Consider the following 17,681-nt stretch of genomic DNA (forward strand, 5'->3'; position numbering starts at 1 on the left):
GTGCCAAATTACCCATGATAACCACATCAGCAAAGCAACCACCTCATCCTCCACTGACGAAACACCATGGCAGCAGCTAGCACAAGCAGCCTTCCAGTCCCGACAGAGACCTCACTGTCGGGCCCGACAATGAAAGAGGCCTGGCTCCTCCTCTTCTTCCTCCCCTCGAGAATAATGGCAGTTCCTCTAGTGAGAGTGCTGGCCCTCCACCTCTCTAGAAAACCAAGCGGATGACTACCCCCCTTCTGTGAACACTGGTAAGCCTATGAGTGATGAGATGGATAGCCCCGACAGTGTGGAGTCTGAGTTCTAATGTGTAATATACATAGGCTACCAGCTAAATACTGTATATTGCTATGAATAGGCTAGAAGGCTAGACTGCATTGTCTGCATAATGAAACAATCCCTAATAAGCTATTGTTTTGATGGTGTACTGATTGTATTATTATTTCCATTAATAGACTGGTTTTATGCTGCACAAACTTTATATCCAAGCTGTGAGAGAGCACAAGGATGGCTAAGGTAGGCTATTGCCTACAGGACATTTGTATATATGCTGTTGCATCGGAGATGTATTTTACAATCTGCAGTGTTTGAATTTCCCACTTTAATTACTGAACAAGTAAATACATTATTGGCGCCAGCCAGCATCCTAAATAGCAGCATTGCGACACTGTAGGCCTATAGATTCGTGGAACAAACTATAGACTTAACATGAGAAAATGACCGAATAAAACATGTATTCATTAAAGCAAAACTATAGGCTACTATAAGCACTAACATTACATCATCTGAAAGCCTATCAATAAGCAGTCGCATAGATGTAGCCATTTCAGAACCGCGGACTGCGATCGCTGATACCTAAAATACCTACCCAGGCACTGTCAAACCTGCCATGAGTCCAACAGTGTGCAACTGAAGCCCGCAATTCGGTTCGTTCCTGTCGCCCCCCAGCTTGCTTGTTAGAAACACTGTCTGCTAGTTCGTGACACTGTGTGCTAGTTTGCTAGTTAGTTAGCACACTGTGTTGCCCCTGCCTCCCGCCTGCTGTGTACTGGAGAAAACTGGGGGAAAAGGACACTGTCTACCGGTATTGTATAGCCTACCGCTAGCTACTCCGGTACATAGCAGGCGGGTGCGACACAGTATGCTTAGCTAGCCCGCCTTCCGCCTGCTGTGTACCGGAGTACTCTTTAGGACTAACTGGCTCAGATGGCACACAGTGTCCTTCGCTATCGCCTGCCGAACACCTGCCCTCGCCATTGTCCCCTTTGGCCTCTTCTTCTCTGGGGTTTATCAGCGGTTGCATTACCGCCATCTACTGTACTGGGACGTCCTTGCCTCCCGCATATGTACTGGAATCATAGATTAAAATGTACCAGTAGAAGTATAGTATAAATAGGGGTTTCTGCGGGCTGCAGTTGCGCGGTTGCACCCTTCTCCATATCTCGGCAAAGCCTGGGCACAGGAACGCGGCCCTTGAATCTGAGGAGTACATTTAGAAACATCATAACCTGGTCATCAGGTGACATCATTCTAATGTGTTGCGCCTCAAATGAATTACAAATTAAATGCAAATAAACTACAGTCGTCACATTATCTGACTTGAGACAATGGGTCAACCTGGTGTGTGTTTGTATGCAATTTCTGGTATAACAAGCATAGACGGTGGACTTCTGTGTTTATCCTGAACTGACACAAAAATGGCGGGCTGATTTTGTCTCCTAGAAGCTGAAACCTTTTTCACCTGAGTTAGTAAACTTAATGAGGAACAAAATGAAAGTAGACAAATATTATTAATCCTTCCACCCTGTTTAAATTCCACCACAAAAACATAGACATAGAAATAACTTATATTTGTACAACTTCAGGTGGAATATTGGCCTCTGCTTAATCTGGTATCCAGCTCCATTCCAGAGCTCACTCCTGCTATGTTCCTAATGAGGAGGTGGGTGTTGGAACTGTCAACAGCTGCTGAAACTATGGATCAATAAACCAGTGTTACTTTATCAGCACCTACATTTCTAATGGCTTCGTAAGCTGATAACTGTTTGATGGAGGACAGATGGTTTTACTATGGCAGGGTAATTATAGGACTGGTCACTGGTTGATAAAACAAATGTGGGAAAATATCAACTCAATTTGAGACTGTGATATAATGTCCAAGGTCACCAAGCATCTTGTTCTCATTAATATTTTAGTTTCAGAAGCAAAACAAGTAAGATTGTAGAAAAAGCACCAAACTCCCTCCATTTATCCAATAGTGTGCGTGAATTGTGCGCATTTACGCATGAATACAAACGCTTAACAATTATGACTCAGGAAATCCTCAACCCGTATCCACTCCTGGGAACCCCAAGTTTTAACAAATATAATTAACAAGTAAGTTTTGGCCCCAGCTCTATTAAAGTGTATAACTGTGTAAGTAAGTAATCAACTGAGAGCCGCCCATAGGTTACCCATGTATGACCGGTGCACGCTGCTTTACTGAGAGTCACTTGAACCAGACTGCTTACTTGCGCAAACTACGCGAGACTCCTGAGAGTTTGGTTCAGAGTGAGTGAGTGCGCACACTGTAAACCCTAATTGTGACAGGTGGCATTACTCCATCAAAGGGTTCACGATGTGTTGAGTTGACAGGTATAGGGGATATATATATTTTAAGACAAAATAGAGATTTCATTATTTCAGTGACATTTTATTATATGAATATAAAGAATAAATAGCAGTTCTCTTAATTTACATGATAAATCGTTGAAATAGGCTACCGATATTCAGCTGTATATCAGCTGCAAGATAACATAATCCACATGAAATCTGAGGTCGATAGATTAGTTTTCCATAATAGAAAACAACATGTTTATAAAACGGCACCTACGCGCCATTTGATCTTCAATATAAATACAACAAGTATAACCAATACTTTCCACAAATACGGTAGACTCTGGTTACACGTAATACTGACTTTTTACAATAACCTATATAATTGAATAGCACCTCATATACATAAAATACATTCCTACACTCGGTAGTGCATACAAAATTACAAAGGCATCATAATTTATACTTGAAAACAGTCATTTCAGTTCGAGCAGGCACATTTGCATTCGGTTATCATCGGGTATTGAACTGGTATCCAAGTACATTTGAGGCCCCCTTTCTTCTGTATACACCGCCATCTCAATATCGTAAAATGGGTCGAGTTTGCTGGTTTGCAGACCATCCCCTCTGGAACCGAACATGATCTTTTGCTTTGACAGTTTCCCACTCTCACATAACGTGGCCAAAATCTGCTGCCGAGGTCGTTCCATGTATAAATGACGGGACAGAACGAGAATGACCACAGCCACTGCTGCAGCCTCCGTTTAAGTTTTTTATTAGGTTTGTGCTTCTTGCCAAACTGTACGTCAAAATCCATTGCTTTGATTTCATTCGGCATCACTCCACTGGGCTTCTGTTGAATGTCCAAATCGTCAAGCTCATCGTTGCCAGTGTATTTATCCTGTGGTGGCGTAATAGACATCACGCGACTATCAAAGTCCCCCAATACACTTTTCAGTTCGGTTTCATTGAGGTCCCTCTCTTTTGGGTCAAAGACAGGATCTGGGTCCTCTTTTAATTCCACAAGTGGCAAACTGTCACTCGGGATAGGACGGAGGAGGTAATAATGCTGGCATAGCCCTTCTTCTATTATAAGTCCGAGGGACAACATCAGCAAGTACATTGCTACAAAATGCTGTGATTGATCCATGTCCGTTACGCACAATAAGACAGTATTATAGGATACAGCTAAACACGTAGGCCTAGTCTACTCTGCTGCGTACAGTTGTGCCCGGTTCTTGCGGAGTGCGCACCGGCTTGAGTTACATCCAGCCAAACTTCAGTTCTTGAGTGTTGGTGTCCTTAAAAGTCAGACTGCTTACTCCATAGCAAACGATAATTGATTGAAGATGGTAAAGATGAATAGTCTCTTTCTTAAAACAAATCTAGATATAGGCAGTGATTCCCTTTTATGCACGAATTCAATATATTGTATGAAATGGCTTTGTGACAGCATCAGTGGCATCAGCGGTTCTCATTCTTGTGCGCTTTGACGCGTGATTCCAGTTTCAAGTCCTCCCCTCTGAGGATCGGCATGGTGTTTCGTTTTCTTTTGCAGGACGCTGAGAGAGTAACCTGCTCCCTCTGATATATCCTCCACGGGTTGTGATGTAATTGATATATCCATCTGAATGTGGGTTTGTTGTAGGAGATCCACCGTCACCTCCCTCAATCAAGAGGCGGGGATGGGTTAGGGAGAGGAGGGTTCCGTCAATTTGGATTCTGATCGCCCTCTGTCGGAATATCTGACTACTTCTGCTAATTTTCCATTGATAACAGAGGGGGGATATTAGCTAGAAGCGGTGAACAAAAATTCGAAATAAATGTGAGAGGCCATAGCCACTACTATTTCTATCAATAGGCCAACAGCTACGGTACTATTCATGTGAGGGGTTAGCCTACTGGCTACCCTGTACAAATATTGCTGATGATAAAAAAAAGGCTTACTAGGTTATAAAACAACAGGATATAGAGATAATATTTTTTTCATGAGGAAAAACATGTTAAATACTCTATATAAGCATCCTTAAATGACACTCATGACACATACACTCTACTCAATAATACCAACACAAAATGCTTAAAATATTTGGAATTGTTGTGAGCAAGTAGAACAGGGAGAGAGACCTTGTAAAGAACATGACTGAACAAACAACTGTTTATTTTTCTAATGAAGAGTGTTCTCTTTGTTGGCAGGGACAATATTTCAGTGTGCAAACATGTCACAGGGAACCTCTCAATAAACCTTGGCCAAAATAACTCCCAAATAAACAACTCTCACTAAGCAGCAGCCATGGAAAGTATCACCATTTGCAAACCTGTCTACCCTCAAATGCTTGGAGAATTATTCCTTGAAAATAATTTAATGGAAGAACTGACTGGCTGCTACATCAGCCATAAAGCATTCACTTAGATAAATGTATATCTGATTCATTTTGAATGAGCTAATTCACACACGCACTTCTGCGCACGACTAATTTAGTTTATGGTCAAATTATGGTGAAGAGTCTGGAAAAGGTCACGCATATTTTTAATTTTGAAACAACAATTGATCTAACTATTCAGACATTCTTGGTCATTGACAATAAGGCATTGACAAGGTTTAACTTGTGACAAATCCCCATGTATCTGAATATGCTGAAATGCTGCAGCGATAATAGGTAAATACTGATGAATAGATACATAATCATCTACAAGCAATATATTACAATGATTATAACATTAAATGGTCTAGATATGTGGTAACATCTATGGAATACTTTAATCTGTGCGATGAAATTCATTGGAGAATACAGCTGCATTAGAGCCAGCAAAGTGACAGTTCAATATGGTTCTCATTACATTATGGACTTATTGCCAGCCCTCATTTCATGGTGAGTTGTTTTTGTTTCTTCTAATCCCTTCCTACTGTTTTATCACAGGAAAATTGTGATAGTTATATATTCACATTGAAAAGACAGAATACTTTAGACAGACACCTGCTTAATTGAAGAGTTTTTATTCAAGTAGGCTATACCAAAGTCAATTTCCTCAGCTAGTAAAACAGCCAACACAATTATAATTTTCAGGGTCTGGTCCTTGAAAGGTACAAAGGAATACCAACTTGTGCTTAAGGATATGCATTCAAAATGAATAACTTTAGGTTCTGCACAGGTTGTTGTACCCTTTCCTGCTGGTTTCTCATTTAGTGAGGCAAACCAGACCACTCTCTTGGCAGGCACCTTATTTTTTATTTAACTAGGCAAGTCAGTAAAGAACAAATTCTTATTTACATTTACATTTACATTTAAGTCATTTAGCAGACGCTCTTATCCAGAGCGACTTACAAATTGGTGCATTCACCTTATGACATCCAGTGGAACAGCCACTTTACAATAGTGCATCTAAATCTTTTAAGGGGGGGGGGGGTGAGAAGGATTACTTTATCCTATCCTAGGTATTCCTTAAAGAGGTGGGGTTTCAGGTGTCTCCGGAAGGTGGTGATTGACTCCGCTGTCCTGGCGTCGTGAGGGAGTGTGTTCCACCATTGGGGAGCCAATTTACAATGACGGCCTACCCTGGTTAAACCCTAACGACGCTGGGCCAGTTGTGCACCACCCTATAGGACTCCCAATCACGTCCGGTTGTGATCCAGCATGGAATTGAACCAGGGTCTGTAGTGACACCTCAACCTTTAAGTCTTTACTGAAGACTCATCTCTTCAGTGGGTCATATGATTGAGTGTAGTCTGGCCCAGGAGTGGGAAGATGAACGGAAAGGCTCTGGAGCAACGAACTACCCTTGCTGTCTCTGCCTGGCCGGTTCCCCTCCTTCCACTGGGATTCTCTGCCTCTAACCCTATTACAGGGGCTGAGTCACTGGCTTACTGGGGCTCTCTCATACCGTCCCTGGGAGGGGTGCGTCACCTGAGTGGGTTGAGTCACTGATGTGATCATCTTGTCTGGCTTGGCGCCCCCTTGGGTTGTGCCGTGGCAGAGATCTTTGTGGGCTATACTCAGCCTTGTCTCAGGATGGTAAGTTGGTGGTTGAAGATATCCCTCTAGTGGTGTGGGGGCTGTGCTTTGGCAAAGTGGGTGGGGTTATATCCTTCCTGTTTGGCCCTGTCCGGGGGTGTCCTCGGATGGGGCTGACCCCTCCTGTCTCAGCCTCCAGTATTTATGCTGCAGTAGTTTATGTGTCGGGGGGCTAGGGTCTGTTTGTTATATCTGGAGTACTTCTCCTGTCCTATTCGGTGTCCTGTGTGAATTTAAGTGTGCTCTCTCTAATTCTCTCTTTCTTTCTCTCTCTCGGAGGACCTGAGCCCTATGACCATGCCTCAGGACTACCTGACATGATGACTCCTTGCTGTCCCCAGTCCACCTGGCCGTGCTGCTGCTCCAGTTTCAACTGTTCTGCCTTATTATTATTGGACCATGCTGGTCATTTATGAACATTTGAACATCTTGGCCATGTTCTGTTATAATCTCCACCCGGCACAGCCAGAAGAGGACTGGCCACCCCACATAGCCTGGTTCCTCTCTAGGTTTCTTCCTAGGTTTTGGCCTTTCTATGGAGTTTTTCCTAGCCACCGTGCTTCTACACTTGCATTGCTTGCTGTTTGGGGTTTTAGGCTGGGTTTCTGTACAGCACTTTGAGATATCAGCTGATGTACAAAGGGCTATATAAACACATTTGATTTGATTTGACCTCAGACTGCTGCACCACTCAGGAGCCCTTAAACATAGGTAACAAGAGAAGGCCAGCTTAGTTAAACCATTAAAAACACACTAAGAGTGATTAAGAATGGTCCTAGACTTTCCAGTGTCATTTCAACTGTGCTTTTATTGTGGTTGTATTAAATTATTACTTTCTCCTACAGTTGAAGTCAGAAGTTTACATACACCTTAGCCAAATACATTTAAACTCAGTTTTTCACAATTCCTGACATTTAATCCCAGTAAAATTTCCCTGTCTTAGGTCAGTTAGGATCACCAGCTTATTTTAAGAATGTGAAGTTTCAGAATAATAGTAGAGAGAATGATTTATTTCAGCTTTTATTTCTTTCATCACATTCCTAGTGGGTCAGAAGTTTACATACACTCAATTAGTATTTGGTAGCATTGCCTTTAAATTGTTTAACTTGGGTCAAACGGTTCAGGTAGCCTTCCACAGGTTTCCCACAATAAGCTGGGTGAATCTTGGCCCATTCCTCCTGACAGAGCTGGTGTAACTGAATCAGGTTTGTAGGCCTCCTTGCTCGCACACGCTTTTTCAGTTCTGCCCACAAATTTTATATTGGATTGAGGTCAGGGCTTTGTGATGGCCACTCCAATACCTTGACTTTGTTGTCCTTAAGCCATTTTGCCACAACTTTGGAAGTATGATTGGGGTCATTGTCCATTTGGAATACCCATTTGTGATCAAGCTTTAACTTCCTGACTGATGTCTTGAGATGTTGCTTCAATATATCCACATAATTTTTCAGCCTCATGATGCTATCTATTTTGTGAAGTGCACCAGTCCCTCCTGTAGCAAAACACCCCCACAACATAATGCTGCCACCCCCGTGCTTCACGGTTGAGATGGTGTTCTTTGGCTTGCAAGCCTCCCCCTTTTCCTCCAATGGTCATCATGGCCAAACAGTTATATTTTTGTTTCATCAGACCAGAGGACATTTCTCCAAAAGGTACGATCTTTGTCCCCATGTGCAGTTGCAAACTGTAGTCGTTTTTTTTATGGTGGTTTTGGAGCAGTGGCCTCTTCCTTGCTGAGCGACCTTTCAGGTTATGTCGATATAGGACTCGTTTTACTGTGGATATAGATACTTTTGTACCTGTTTCCTCCAGCATCTTCATAAGGTCCTTTGCTGTTGTTCTGGGATTGATTTGCACTTTTCGCACCAAAGTACGTTCATCTCTAGGAGACAGAACCTGAGCGGTATGACGGCTGTGTGGTCCCGAGGTGTTTATACTTGCGTACTATTTACATTTACATTTAAGTCATTTAGCAGACGCTCTTATCCAGAGCGACTTACAAATTGGTGCATTCACCTTATGACATCCAGTGGAACAGCCACTTTAAAATAGTGCATCTAAATCTTTTAAGGGGGGGGGGGGTGATAAGGATTACTTTATCCTATCCTAGGTATTCCTTAAAGAGGTAGGGTTTTAGGTGTCTCCGGAAGGTGGTGATTGACTCCGCTGTCCTGGCGTCGTGAGGGAGTTTGTTCCACCATTGGGGGGCCAGAGCAGCGAACAGTTTTGACTGGGCTGAGCGGGAACTGTACTTCCTCAGTGGTAGGGAGGCGAGCAGACCAGAGGTGGATGAACGCAGTGCCCTTGTTTGGGGTGTAGGGCCTGATCAGAGCCTGGAGGTACTGAGGTGCCGTTCCCCTCACAGCTCCGTAGGCAAGCACCATGGTCTTGTAGCGGATGTGAGCTTCAACTGGAAGCCAGTGGAGAGAGCGGAGGAGCGGGGTGACGTGAGAGAACTTGGGAAGGTTGAACACCAGACGGGCTGCGGCGTTCTGGATGAGTTGTAGGGGTTTAATGACACAGGCAGGGAGCCCAGCCAACAGCGAGTTGCAGTAATCCAGACGGGAGATGACAAGTGCCTGGATTAGGACCTGCGCCGCTTCCTGTGTGAGGCAGGGTCGTACTCTGCGGATGTTGTAGAGCATGAACCTACAGGAACGGGCCACCGCCTTGATGTTAGTTGAGAACGACAGGGTGTTGTCCAGGATCACGCCAAGGTTCTTAGCGCTCTGGGAGGAGGACACAATGGAGTTGTCAACCGTGATGGCGAGATCATGGAACGGGCAGTCCTTCCCCGGGAGGAAGAGCAGCTCCGTCTTGCCAAGGTTCAGCTTGAGGTGGTGATCCGTCATCCACACTGATATGTCTGCCAGACATGCAGAGATGCGATTCGCCACCTGGTCATCAGAAGGGGGAAATGAGAATATTAATTGTGTGTCGTCTGCATAGCAATGATAGGAGAGACCATGTGAGGTTATGACAGAGCCAAGTGACTTGGTGTATAGCGAGAATAGGAGAGGGCCTAGAACAGAGCCCTGGGGACACCAGTGGTGAGAGCGCGTGGTGAGGAGACAGATTCTCGCCACGCCACCTGGTAGGAGCGACCTGTCAGGTAGGACGCAATCCAAGCGTGGGCCGCGCCGGAGATGCCCAACTCGGAGAGGGTGGAGAGGAGGATCTAATGGTTCACAGTATCGAAGGCAGCCGATAGGTCTAGAAGGATGAGAGCAGAGGAGAGAGAGTTAGCTTTAGCAGTGCGGAGCGCCTCCGTGATACAGAGAAGAGCAGTCTCAGTTGAATGACTAGTCTTGAAACCTGACTGATTTGGATCAAGAAGGTCATTCTGAGAGAGATAGCGGGAGAGCTGGCCAAGGACGGCACGTTCAAGAGTTTTGGAGAGAAAAGAAAGAAGGGATACTGGTCTGTAGTTGTTGACATCGGAGGGATCGAGTGTAGATTTTTTCAGAAGGGGTGCAACTCTCGCTCTCTTGAAGACGGAAGGGACGTAGCCAGCGGTCAGGGATGAGTTGATGAGCGAGGTGAGGTAAGGGAGAAGGTCTCCGGAAATGGTCTGGAGAAGAGAGGGGATAGGGTCAAGCGGGCAGGTTGTTGGGCGGCCGGCCGTCACAAGACGCGAGATTTCATCTGGAGAGAGAGGGGAGAAAGAGGTCAGAGCACAGGGTAGGGCAGTGTGAGCAGAACCAGCAGTGTCGTTTGACTTAGCAAACGAGGATCGGATGTCGTCAACCTTCTTTTCAAAATGGTTGACAAAGTCATCTGCAGAGAGGGAGGAGGGGGTAGGGGGAGGAGGATTCAGGAGGGAGGAGAAGGTGGCAAAGAGCTTCCTAGGGTTAGAGGCAGATGCTTGGAATTTAGAGTGGTAGAAAGTGGCTTTAGCAGCAGAGACAGGGGAGGAAAATGTAGAGAGGAGGGAGTGAAAGGATGCCAGGTCCGCATGGAGGCGAGTTTTCCTCCATTTCCGCTCGGCTGCCCGGAGCCCTGTTCTGTGAGCTCGCAATGAGTCGTCGAGCCATGGAGCGGGAGGGGAGGACCGAGCCGGCCTGGAGGATAGGGGACATAGAGAGTCAAAGGATGCAGAAAGGGAGGAGAGGAGGGTTGAAGAGGCAGAATCAGGAGATAGGTTGGAGAAGGTTTGAGCAGAGGGAAGAGATGATAGGATGGAAGAGGAGAGAGTAGCGGGGGAGAGAGAGCGAAGGTTGGGACGGCGCGATACCATCCGAGTAGGGGCAGTGTGGGAAGTGTTGGATGAGAGCGAGAGGGAAAAGGATACAAGGTAGTGGTCGGAGACTTGGAGGGGAGTTGCAATGAGGTTAGTGGAAGAACAGCATCTAGTAAAGATGAGGTCGAGCGTATTGCCTGCCTTGTGAGTAGGGGGAAGGTGAGAGGGTGAGGTCAAAAGAGGAGAGGAGTGGAAAGAAGGAGGCAGAGAGGAATGAGTCAAAGGTAGACGTGGGGAGGTTAAAGTCGCCCAGAACTGTGAGAGGTGAGCCGTCCTCAGGAAAGGAGCTTATCAAGGCATCAAGCTCATTGATGAACTCTCCGAGGGGACCTGGAGGGCGATAAATGATAAGGATGTTAAGCTTGAAAGGGCTGGTAACTGTGACAGCATGAAATTCAAAGGAGGCGATAGACAGATGGGTAAGGGGAGAAAGAGAGAATGACCACTTGGGAGAGATGAGGATCCCGGTGCCACCACCCCGCTGACCAGAAGCTCTCGGGGTGTGCGAGAACACGTGGGCGGACGAAGAGAGAGCAGTAGGAGTAGCAGTGTTATCTGTGGTGATCCATGTTTCCGTCAGTGCCAAGAAGTCGAGGGACTGGAGGGAGGCATAGGCTGAGATGAACTCTGCCTTGTTGGCCGCAGATCGGCAGTTCCAGAGGCTACCGGAGACCTGGAACTCCACGTGGGTCGTGCGCGCTGGGACCACCAGATTAGGGTGTCCGCGGCCACGCGGTGTGGAGCGTTTGTATGGTCTGTGCAGAGAGGAGAGAACAGGGATAGACAGACACATAGTTGACAGGCTACAGAAGAGGCTACGCTAATACAAGGAGATTGGAATGACAAGTGGACTACACGTCTCAAATGTTCAGAAAGTTAAGCTTACGTAGCAAGAATCTTATTGACTAAAATGATTAAAATGATACAGTACTGCTGAAGTAGGCTAGCTGGCAGTGGCTGCGTTGTTGACTTTGTAGGCTAGCTGGCAGTGGCTGCGTTGTTGACACTACACTAATCAAGTCGTTCCGTTGAGTGTAATAATTTCTACAGTGCTGCTATTCGGGGGCTAGCTGGCTAGCTAGCAGTGTTGATTACGTTACGTTGCGTTAAAAGAACGACAATAGCTGGCTAGCTAACCTAGAAAATCGCTCTAGACTACACAATTATCTTTGATACACAGACGGCTATGTAGCTAGCTATGTAGCTAGCTACGATCAAACAAATCAAACCGTTGTGCTGTAATGAAATGAAATTAAAATGTGATACTACCTGTGGAGCAAAGCGGAATGCGACCGGGTTGTTGAGTGCGGAAGTTCTATTCAGTAGACGTTGGCTAGCTGTTGGCTAGCTAGCAGTGTCTCCTACGTTAAGGACGACAAATAGCTGGCTAGCTAACCTCGGGAAATTAAGATAATCACTCTAAGACTACACGCTCTAAACTACACAATTATCTTGGATACGAAGACAGCAAAGACAACTATGTAGCTAGCTAACACTACACTAATCAAGTCGTTCAGTTGAGTGTAATAGTTTCTACAGTGCTGCTATTCGGTAGACAGTGGACGTTTGCTAGCTGGCTAGCTGCTGGGCAGATAGCAGTGTAGACTACGTTAGGACGACGAAATACTAAGTTGCAATAGAAGTGCTGACTGTTTCACTTTGTTGTCCTCTTTCTTTTCCTTTTTCTTCTGTCCTTCTTTTGTCCTTATTTTGTCTTCCTTTCTTCTGTTAACTAGATATTTTTTGTTGTTATTCTTTGTAAGCTAGCTAGCTTCTTCCAGGAGAGTCCCTAGCAACTGCTTAGCAACAAGTAAACAATTCTGCTAGCAATTCAGCTAGCTAAGATAACTGTACAATTTTATGAAAAATAGTTACTTTTTCAAAAGCATGTCTTTTTGGGTTTGTTCCTTGTTTTGTCTTCTATTGAGTCTTGCAGTTTTCTCTTGATTTTTTTCGATGTACTTCACTCTAAAAAAACATTTAAATCTCAATATATACAGGAGCTCATTTTTCAGCAGCTGCTCAATTTAGAACTCCGGAATTCACAATTTACTATTGTTTGTACAGATGAGCATGGTAACTTCAGGTATTTGGAAATTGCTCCAAGGATGAACCAGACTTGAGGTCTTGGCTGATTCCTTTATATTTTCCCATGATGTCAAGCAGAGGCACTGAGTTTGAAGGTAGGCCTTGAAATGCTTCCACATGTACACCTCCAATTGACTCAAATGATGTCAATTAGCCTATCAGAAGCTTCTAAACCCATGACATAATTTTCTGGAATTTTCCAAGCTGTTTAAAGGCACAGTCAACTTAGTGTATGTAAACATCTGACCCACTGGAGTTGTGATACAGTGAATTATTGTCACGCCCTGGTCGAAGTATTTTGTGTTTTTCTTTATGTATTTGGTCAGGCCAGGGTGTGACATGGGTTTTTGTATGTGGTGTGTAGCTTAGTGGGATTGTATCTTAGTGGGGTGTTCTAGGAGAGTCTATGGCTGTCTGAAGTGGTTCTCAATCAGAGGCAGTTGTTTATCGTTGTCTCTGATTGGGAGCCATATTTAGGCAGCCATATTCTTTGGTTGTATTGTGGGTGATTGTCCTGAGTGTCTTGATGTCCTTAGTCTGTGTTAGTTTGCACCAGTTAAGGCTGTTTTGGTTTGCACTACGTTTATTGTTTTGTAGAGTTTGTGTTTTGGATTTGTGTTACGTTGTGTAAATAAACATGGATCACAATATACGCGCTGCAGTTTGGTCCGACTCTCCTTCACCACATGAAAACCGTGACAATTATAAGTTAAATAGTCTGTCTGTAAACAATTGTTGGAAAAATTACTTGTGTCATGCACAAAGTAGATGTCCTAACTGACATGCCAAAATTATAGTTTGTTAACAAGAAATGTGTTGAGTGGTTGAAAAACGTGTTTTAATGACTCCAACCTAAGTGTATGTAAACGTCTGACTTCAAACGTATCAAGTTATTGAGATTTGTTATGAATATAATGGACACAGGTTTTCCAGTTACTACATTATTAGTTACACTTTTACCTCAGTTGACTGTTGAAAACAAAGATGAACTGAAAGCATAAGACACGAAAAAACGATGTTATTCTCTGTCCAATGAGAAAGTTTAAGCATTTTCTTGTTGTTTCACAGAGTAAACTGTATTATTCATGTAGGACATTAATCAAAATGTGCATTCTGATAGTACTAGATCAGTGTTTTGTTTTTTACTGATGACTGTTTACTGTGTTTGCTTGAATAGGGCCCCACAGCAAGAATGATCAGTATGCTCAACACAGAAGTGGTCTAAGTCAGAGCACCTCACAACCGAAGGACAATACAATCCAAGGACAATACAATCTCTTGACACTCCCACTCAACCGGTGGGAGGGGGATTGTGTAGTCTACTCTGGAGGCACTGGTGGGGGGCACAGATAGTTGTCATAACTGATGGAAACAGTGTGTGGTTTCAATAAAATGAAATTGTCTCAGAAAACAGTCCATTTCACGTGGCGCGCATCCTACACAGCACCTTTCACACGGTTTATTTCACGCAATCCCATTTTCACACTCCAGGCTAATTGAGGCCACATTGCTGCTGAGTAAACACAGACTTGAAATGGGTGCTATTTTGTTTACTCTGGCACACTGGTGGTGTGCAATTTGGTAGTTTGTTTAGCACTTTTTCCATGTTCCTCCTGCAATCCAAGAGCCCACAATCACAATAATCACACTTACTATGAGCTTTATCTCAACAAATTGCTAGGTTTCACTAGAGCAAGGTGAGATCTTTCCTCACAATGTTAAGCCTTACCGTAGATGGTGTTCTTTCACGTCAAACAAGGCCACTCTACTGCTCGAGCAAAGCCGTTAGAGTTTACAACACCAATCATTTGAGTCGATCAGATCTTCACAACTACAGGTTTTATGTAGTATACAGATGTCAATCCTATTTCCGTGAATCTATTATCATAAATATCCAGATATGTAGTCATTATACATTACCATGCATGGAAAATACTGTTCTTTGAAGGGACAGAACCGTTAAAAATATATATATAATTTGTTTAATTAGAGAGATAATTGGTAAACACATTTTGCCCGAGTCATCACTTGCCATTGTCTACATGAAAATGTGTCTAAAGCATGTTAGAAAACGCTCTAAAACTCTCCACACCAACTCCTATTACATCACAATCCCATTCTGAATCATGTCTCTACACTCAATTCTGGCTATTTTTTTCCACTGTCCCATAAATCCATATTTGCATATTTTTGTTGTTGTTGTTATAAACAGCATCATTCAAACGTGGATTTATGTCACAATGGAATGTTTTTAGTGCACAGACATCATTCCAAAAGGGATTCTGATGTAATATGAGTTGGTTTGGATTCGTTTAGAGTGTTTTCTAATATGCTTTACACATATTTGCATTTTGCATTATAATCAATGCCAAGCGATGACTCAGCAAAATGTGACAACCAATTTTCACTGTAAAGAAACAAAATATCAACTACAAGCACAGAAAGAGTGAAAATAAGGCCAGATGGGTGAACTTCCCCTTTAACAGGCTCTTTAATTAACAGCTAGCCTTGTTTTCCCACAGGTCGTGGAGTTGAGGCATCATACTGTTTGTTGTGTGTGTTCATTTATTTTCATCCCATAAAGTTTTCATAGACAATAGCATTTTATCCAAACAGAGTAATTAACCAGAATATAAACACTGGGCTATTTCAATCTCCGAACCGCCCTCGCAAGCTACTCAAACAAATTATTAAACATAATGTCTATTTGGGTTTCAAAATAAATAGAGTACTTTTACACAGTTAGTTTGGGCCTGTAAAATGAAATCGTTAAGAAATTATGAAAGGCAATTGTATCATTATTTCCAGAAATGATCAATAAAATAAACAAACTAATGCTCAGATTTGGCAACCTTGACCAAGACACGGGCCTGGGAAAATGATAATACAGTATTGTAGGCCTACTTATAATCCAAAGCAAGCTCAGTACCTCACAACTAACATATTACATCAGAGCGTCATGGATGGTGGAGGGCTTAAGGTTCCATTGAGCTCAGGAGGTGAGCATGAACTCATATGTCATCCAGGATAGCAGTGTCCTCAGCTGAGACGGAGGAGGACTGATGGTTCTAACAAGCCAGTTACACAGCAAGTGCACTGGGCTGTGATGCAGCCCGAAGGCAGTGGTCAGCTCTCAGATAGCAGCCCCTTTAGTATATGAAAAATAAATACTTTGGCTTTTGATTGATGATTCAGCAGTTTATCAATCCACCATGTCACAGAAATGGAGCGTGAACAACAGCACAGAGAGACGGTGGGCATCCACTGCGGCTACCAAGATATTTAGCACACGTCAAAGACGGCTATTCAGCACCGCCAAAGCCAGCATGGTGATCCCATGTAGTAATCAAGGTGGATTTACACGGTTCATCAGGACAAAGCCAGCGTGGTGATCCCATGTAGTAATCAAGGTGGATTTACACGGTTCATCAGGACAAAGCCAGCGTGGTGATCCCATGTAGTAATCAAGGTGGATTTACACGGTTCATCAGGACAAAGCCAGCGTGGTGATCCCATGTAGTAATCAAGGTGGATTTACACGGTTCATCAGGACAAAGCCAGCCTGGTGATCCCATGTAGTAATCAAGGTGGATTTACACGGTTCATCAGGACAAAGCCAGCGTGGTGATCCCATGTAGTAATCAAGGTGGATTTACACGGTTCATCAGGACAAAGCCAGCGTGGTGATCCCATGTAGTAATCAAGGTGGATTTACACGGTTCATCAGGACAAAGCCAGCGTGGTGATCCCATGTAGTAATCAAGGTGGATTTACACGGTTCATCAGGACAAAGCCAGCGTGGTGATCCCATGTAGTAATCATGGTGGATTTACACGGTTCATCAGGACAAAGCCAGCGTGGTGATCCCATGTAGTAATCATGGTGGATTTACACGGTTCATCAGGACAAAGCCAGCGTGGTGATCCCATGTAGTAATCAAGGTGGATTTACACGGTTCATCAGGACAAAGCCAGCGTGGTGATCCCATGTAGTAATCAAGGTGGATTTACACGGTTCATCAGGACAAAGCCAGCGTGGTGATCCCATGTAGTAATCAAGGTGGATTTACACGGTTCATCAGGACAAAGCCAGCGTGGTGATCCCATGTAGTAATCAAGGTGGATTTACACGGTTCATCAGGACAAAGCCAGCGTGGTGATCCCATGTAGTAATCAAGGTGGATTTACACGGTTCATCAGGACAAAGCCAGCGTGGTGATCCCATGTAGTAATCAAGGTGGATTTACACGGTTCATCAGGACAAAGCCAGCGTGGTGATCCCATGTAGTAATCAAGGTGGATTTACACGGTTCATCAGGACAAAGCCAGCGTGGTGATCCCATGTAGTAATCAAGGTGGATTTACACGGTTCATCAGGACAAAGCCAGCGTGGTGATCCCATGTAGTAATCAAGGTGGATTTACACGGTTCATCAGGACAAAGCCAGCGTGGTGATCCCATGTAGTAATCAAGGTGGATTTACACGGTTCATCAGGACAAAGCCAGCGTGGTGATCCCATGTAGTAATCAAGGTGGATTTACACGGTTCATCAGGACAAAGCCAGCGTGGTGATCCCATGTAGTAATCAAGGTGGATTTACACGGTTCATCAGGACAAAGCCAGCGTGGTGATCCCATGTAGTAATCAAGGTGGATTTACACGGTTCATCAGGACAAAGCCAGCGTGGTGATCCCATGTAATAATCAAGGTGGATTTACACGGTTCATCAGGACAAAGCC

At 44.1% G+C, this 17,681-nt stretch overlaps 1 protein-coding gene across 1 annotated transcript; it reads right to left on the reverse strand.

Annotated features, from left to right (window-relative positions):
* Positions 1-2,705: 2,705 nt before the first annotated feature.
* Positions 2,706-4,194, reverse strand: LOC118378988 (noggin-3-like). Its single transcript, XM_052490263.1, has one exon. The coding sequence runs from the start codon at positions 3,749-3,751 to the stop codon at positions 3,083-3,085; it is 669 nt and encodes a 222-aa protein (XP_052346223.1). The 5' UTR covers positions 3,752-4,194; the 3' UTR covers positions 2,706-3,082.
* Between the last annotated feature and the right edge of the window lie 13,487 nt (positions 4,195-17,681).

Source organism: Oncorhynchus keta, chromosome 32 (assembly GCF_023373465.1).
Source record: "Oncorhynchus keta strain PuntledgeMale-10-30-2019 chromosome 32, Oket_V2, whole genome shotgun sequence".
Taxonomy (NCBI): domain Eukaryota; kingdom Metazoa; phylum Chordata; class Actinopteri; order Salmoniformes; family Salmonidae; genus Oncorhynchus; species Oncorhynchus keta.

Excerpts from the sequence above, each read along its gene's own strand:
- LOC118378988 (XM_052490263.1), bottom strand. The coding sequence starts at position 3,751 with ATGGATCAATCACAGCATTTTGTAGCAATGTACTTGCTGATGTTGTCC.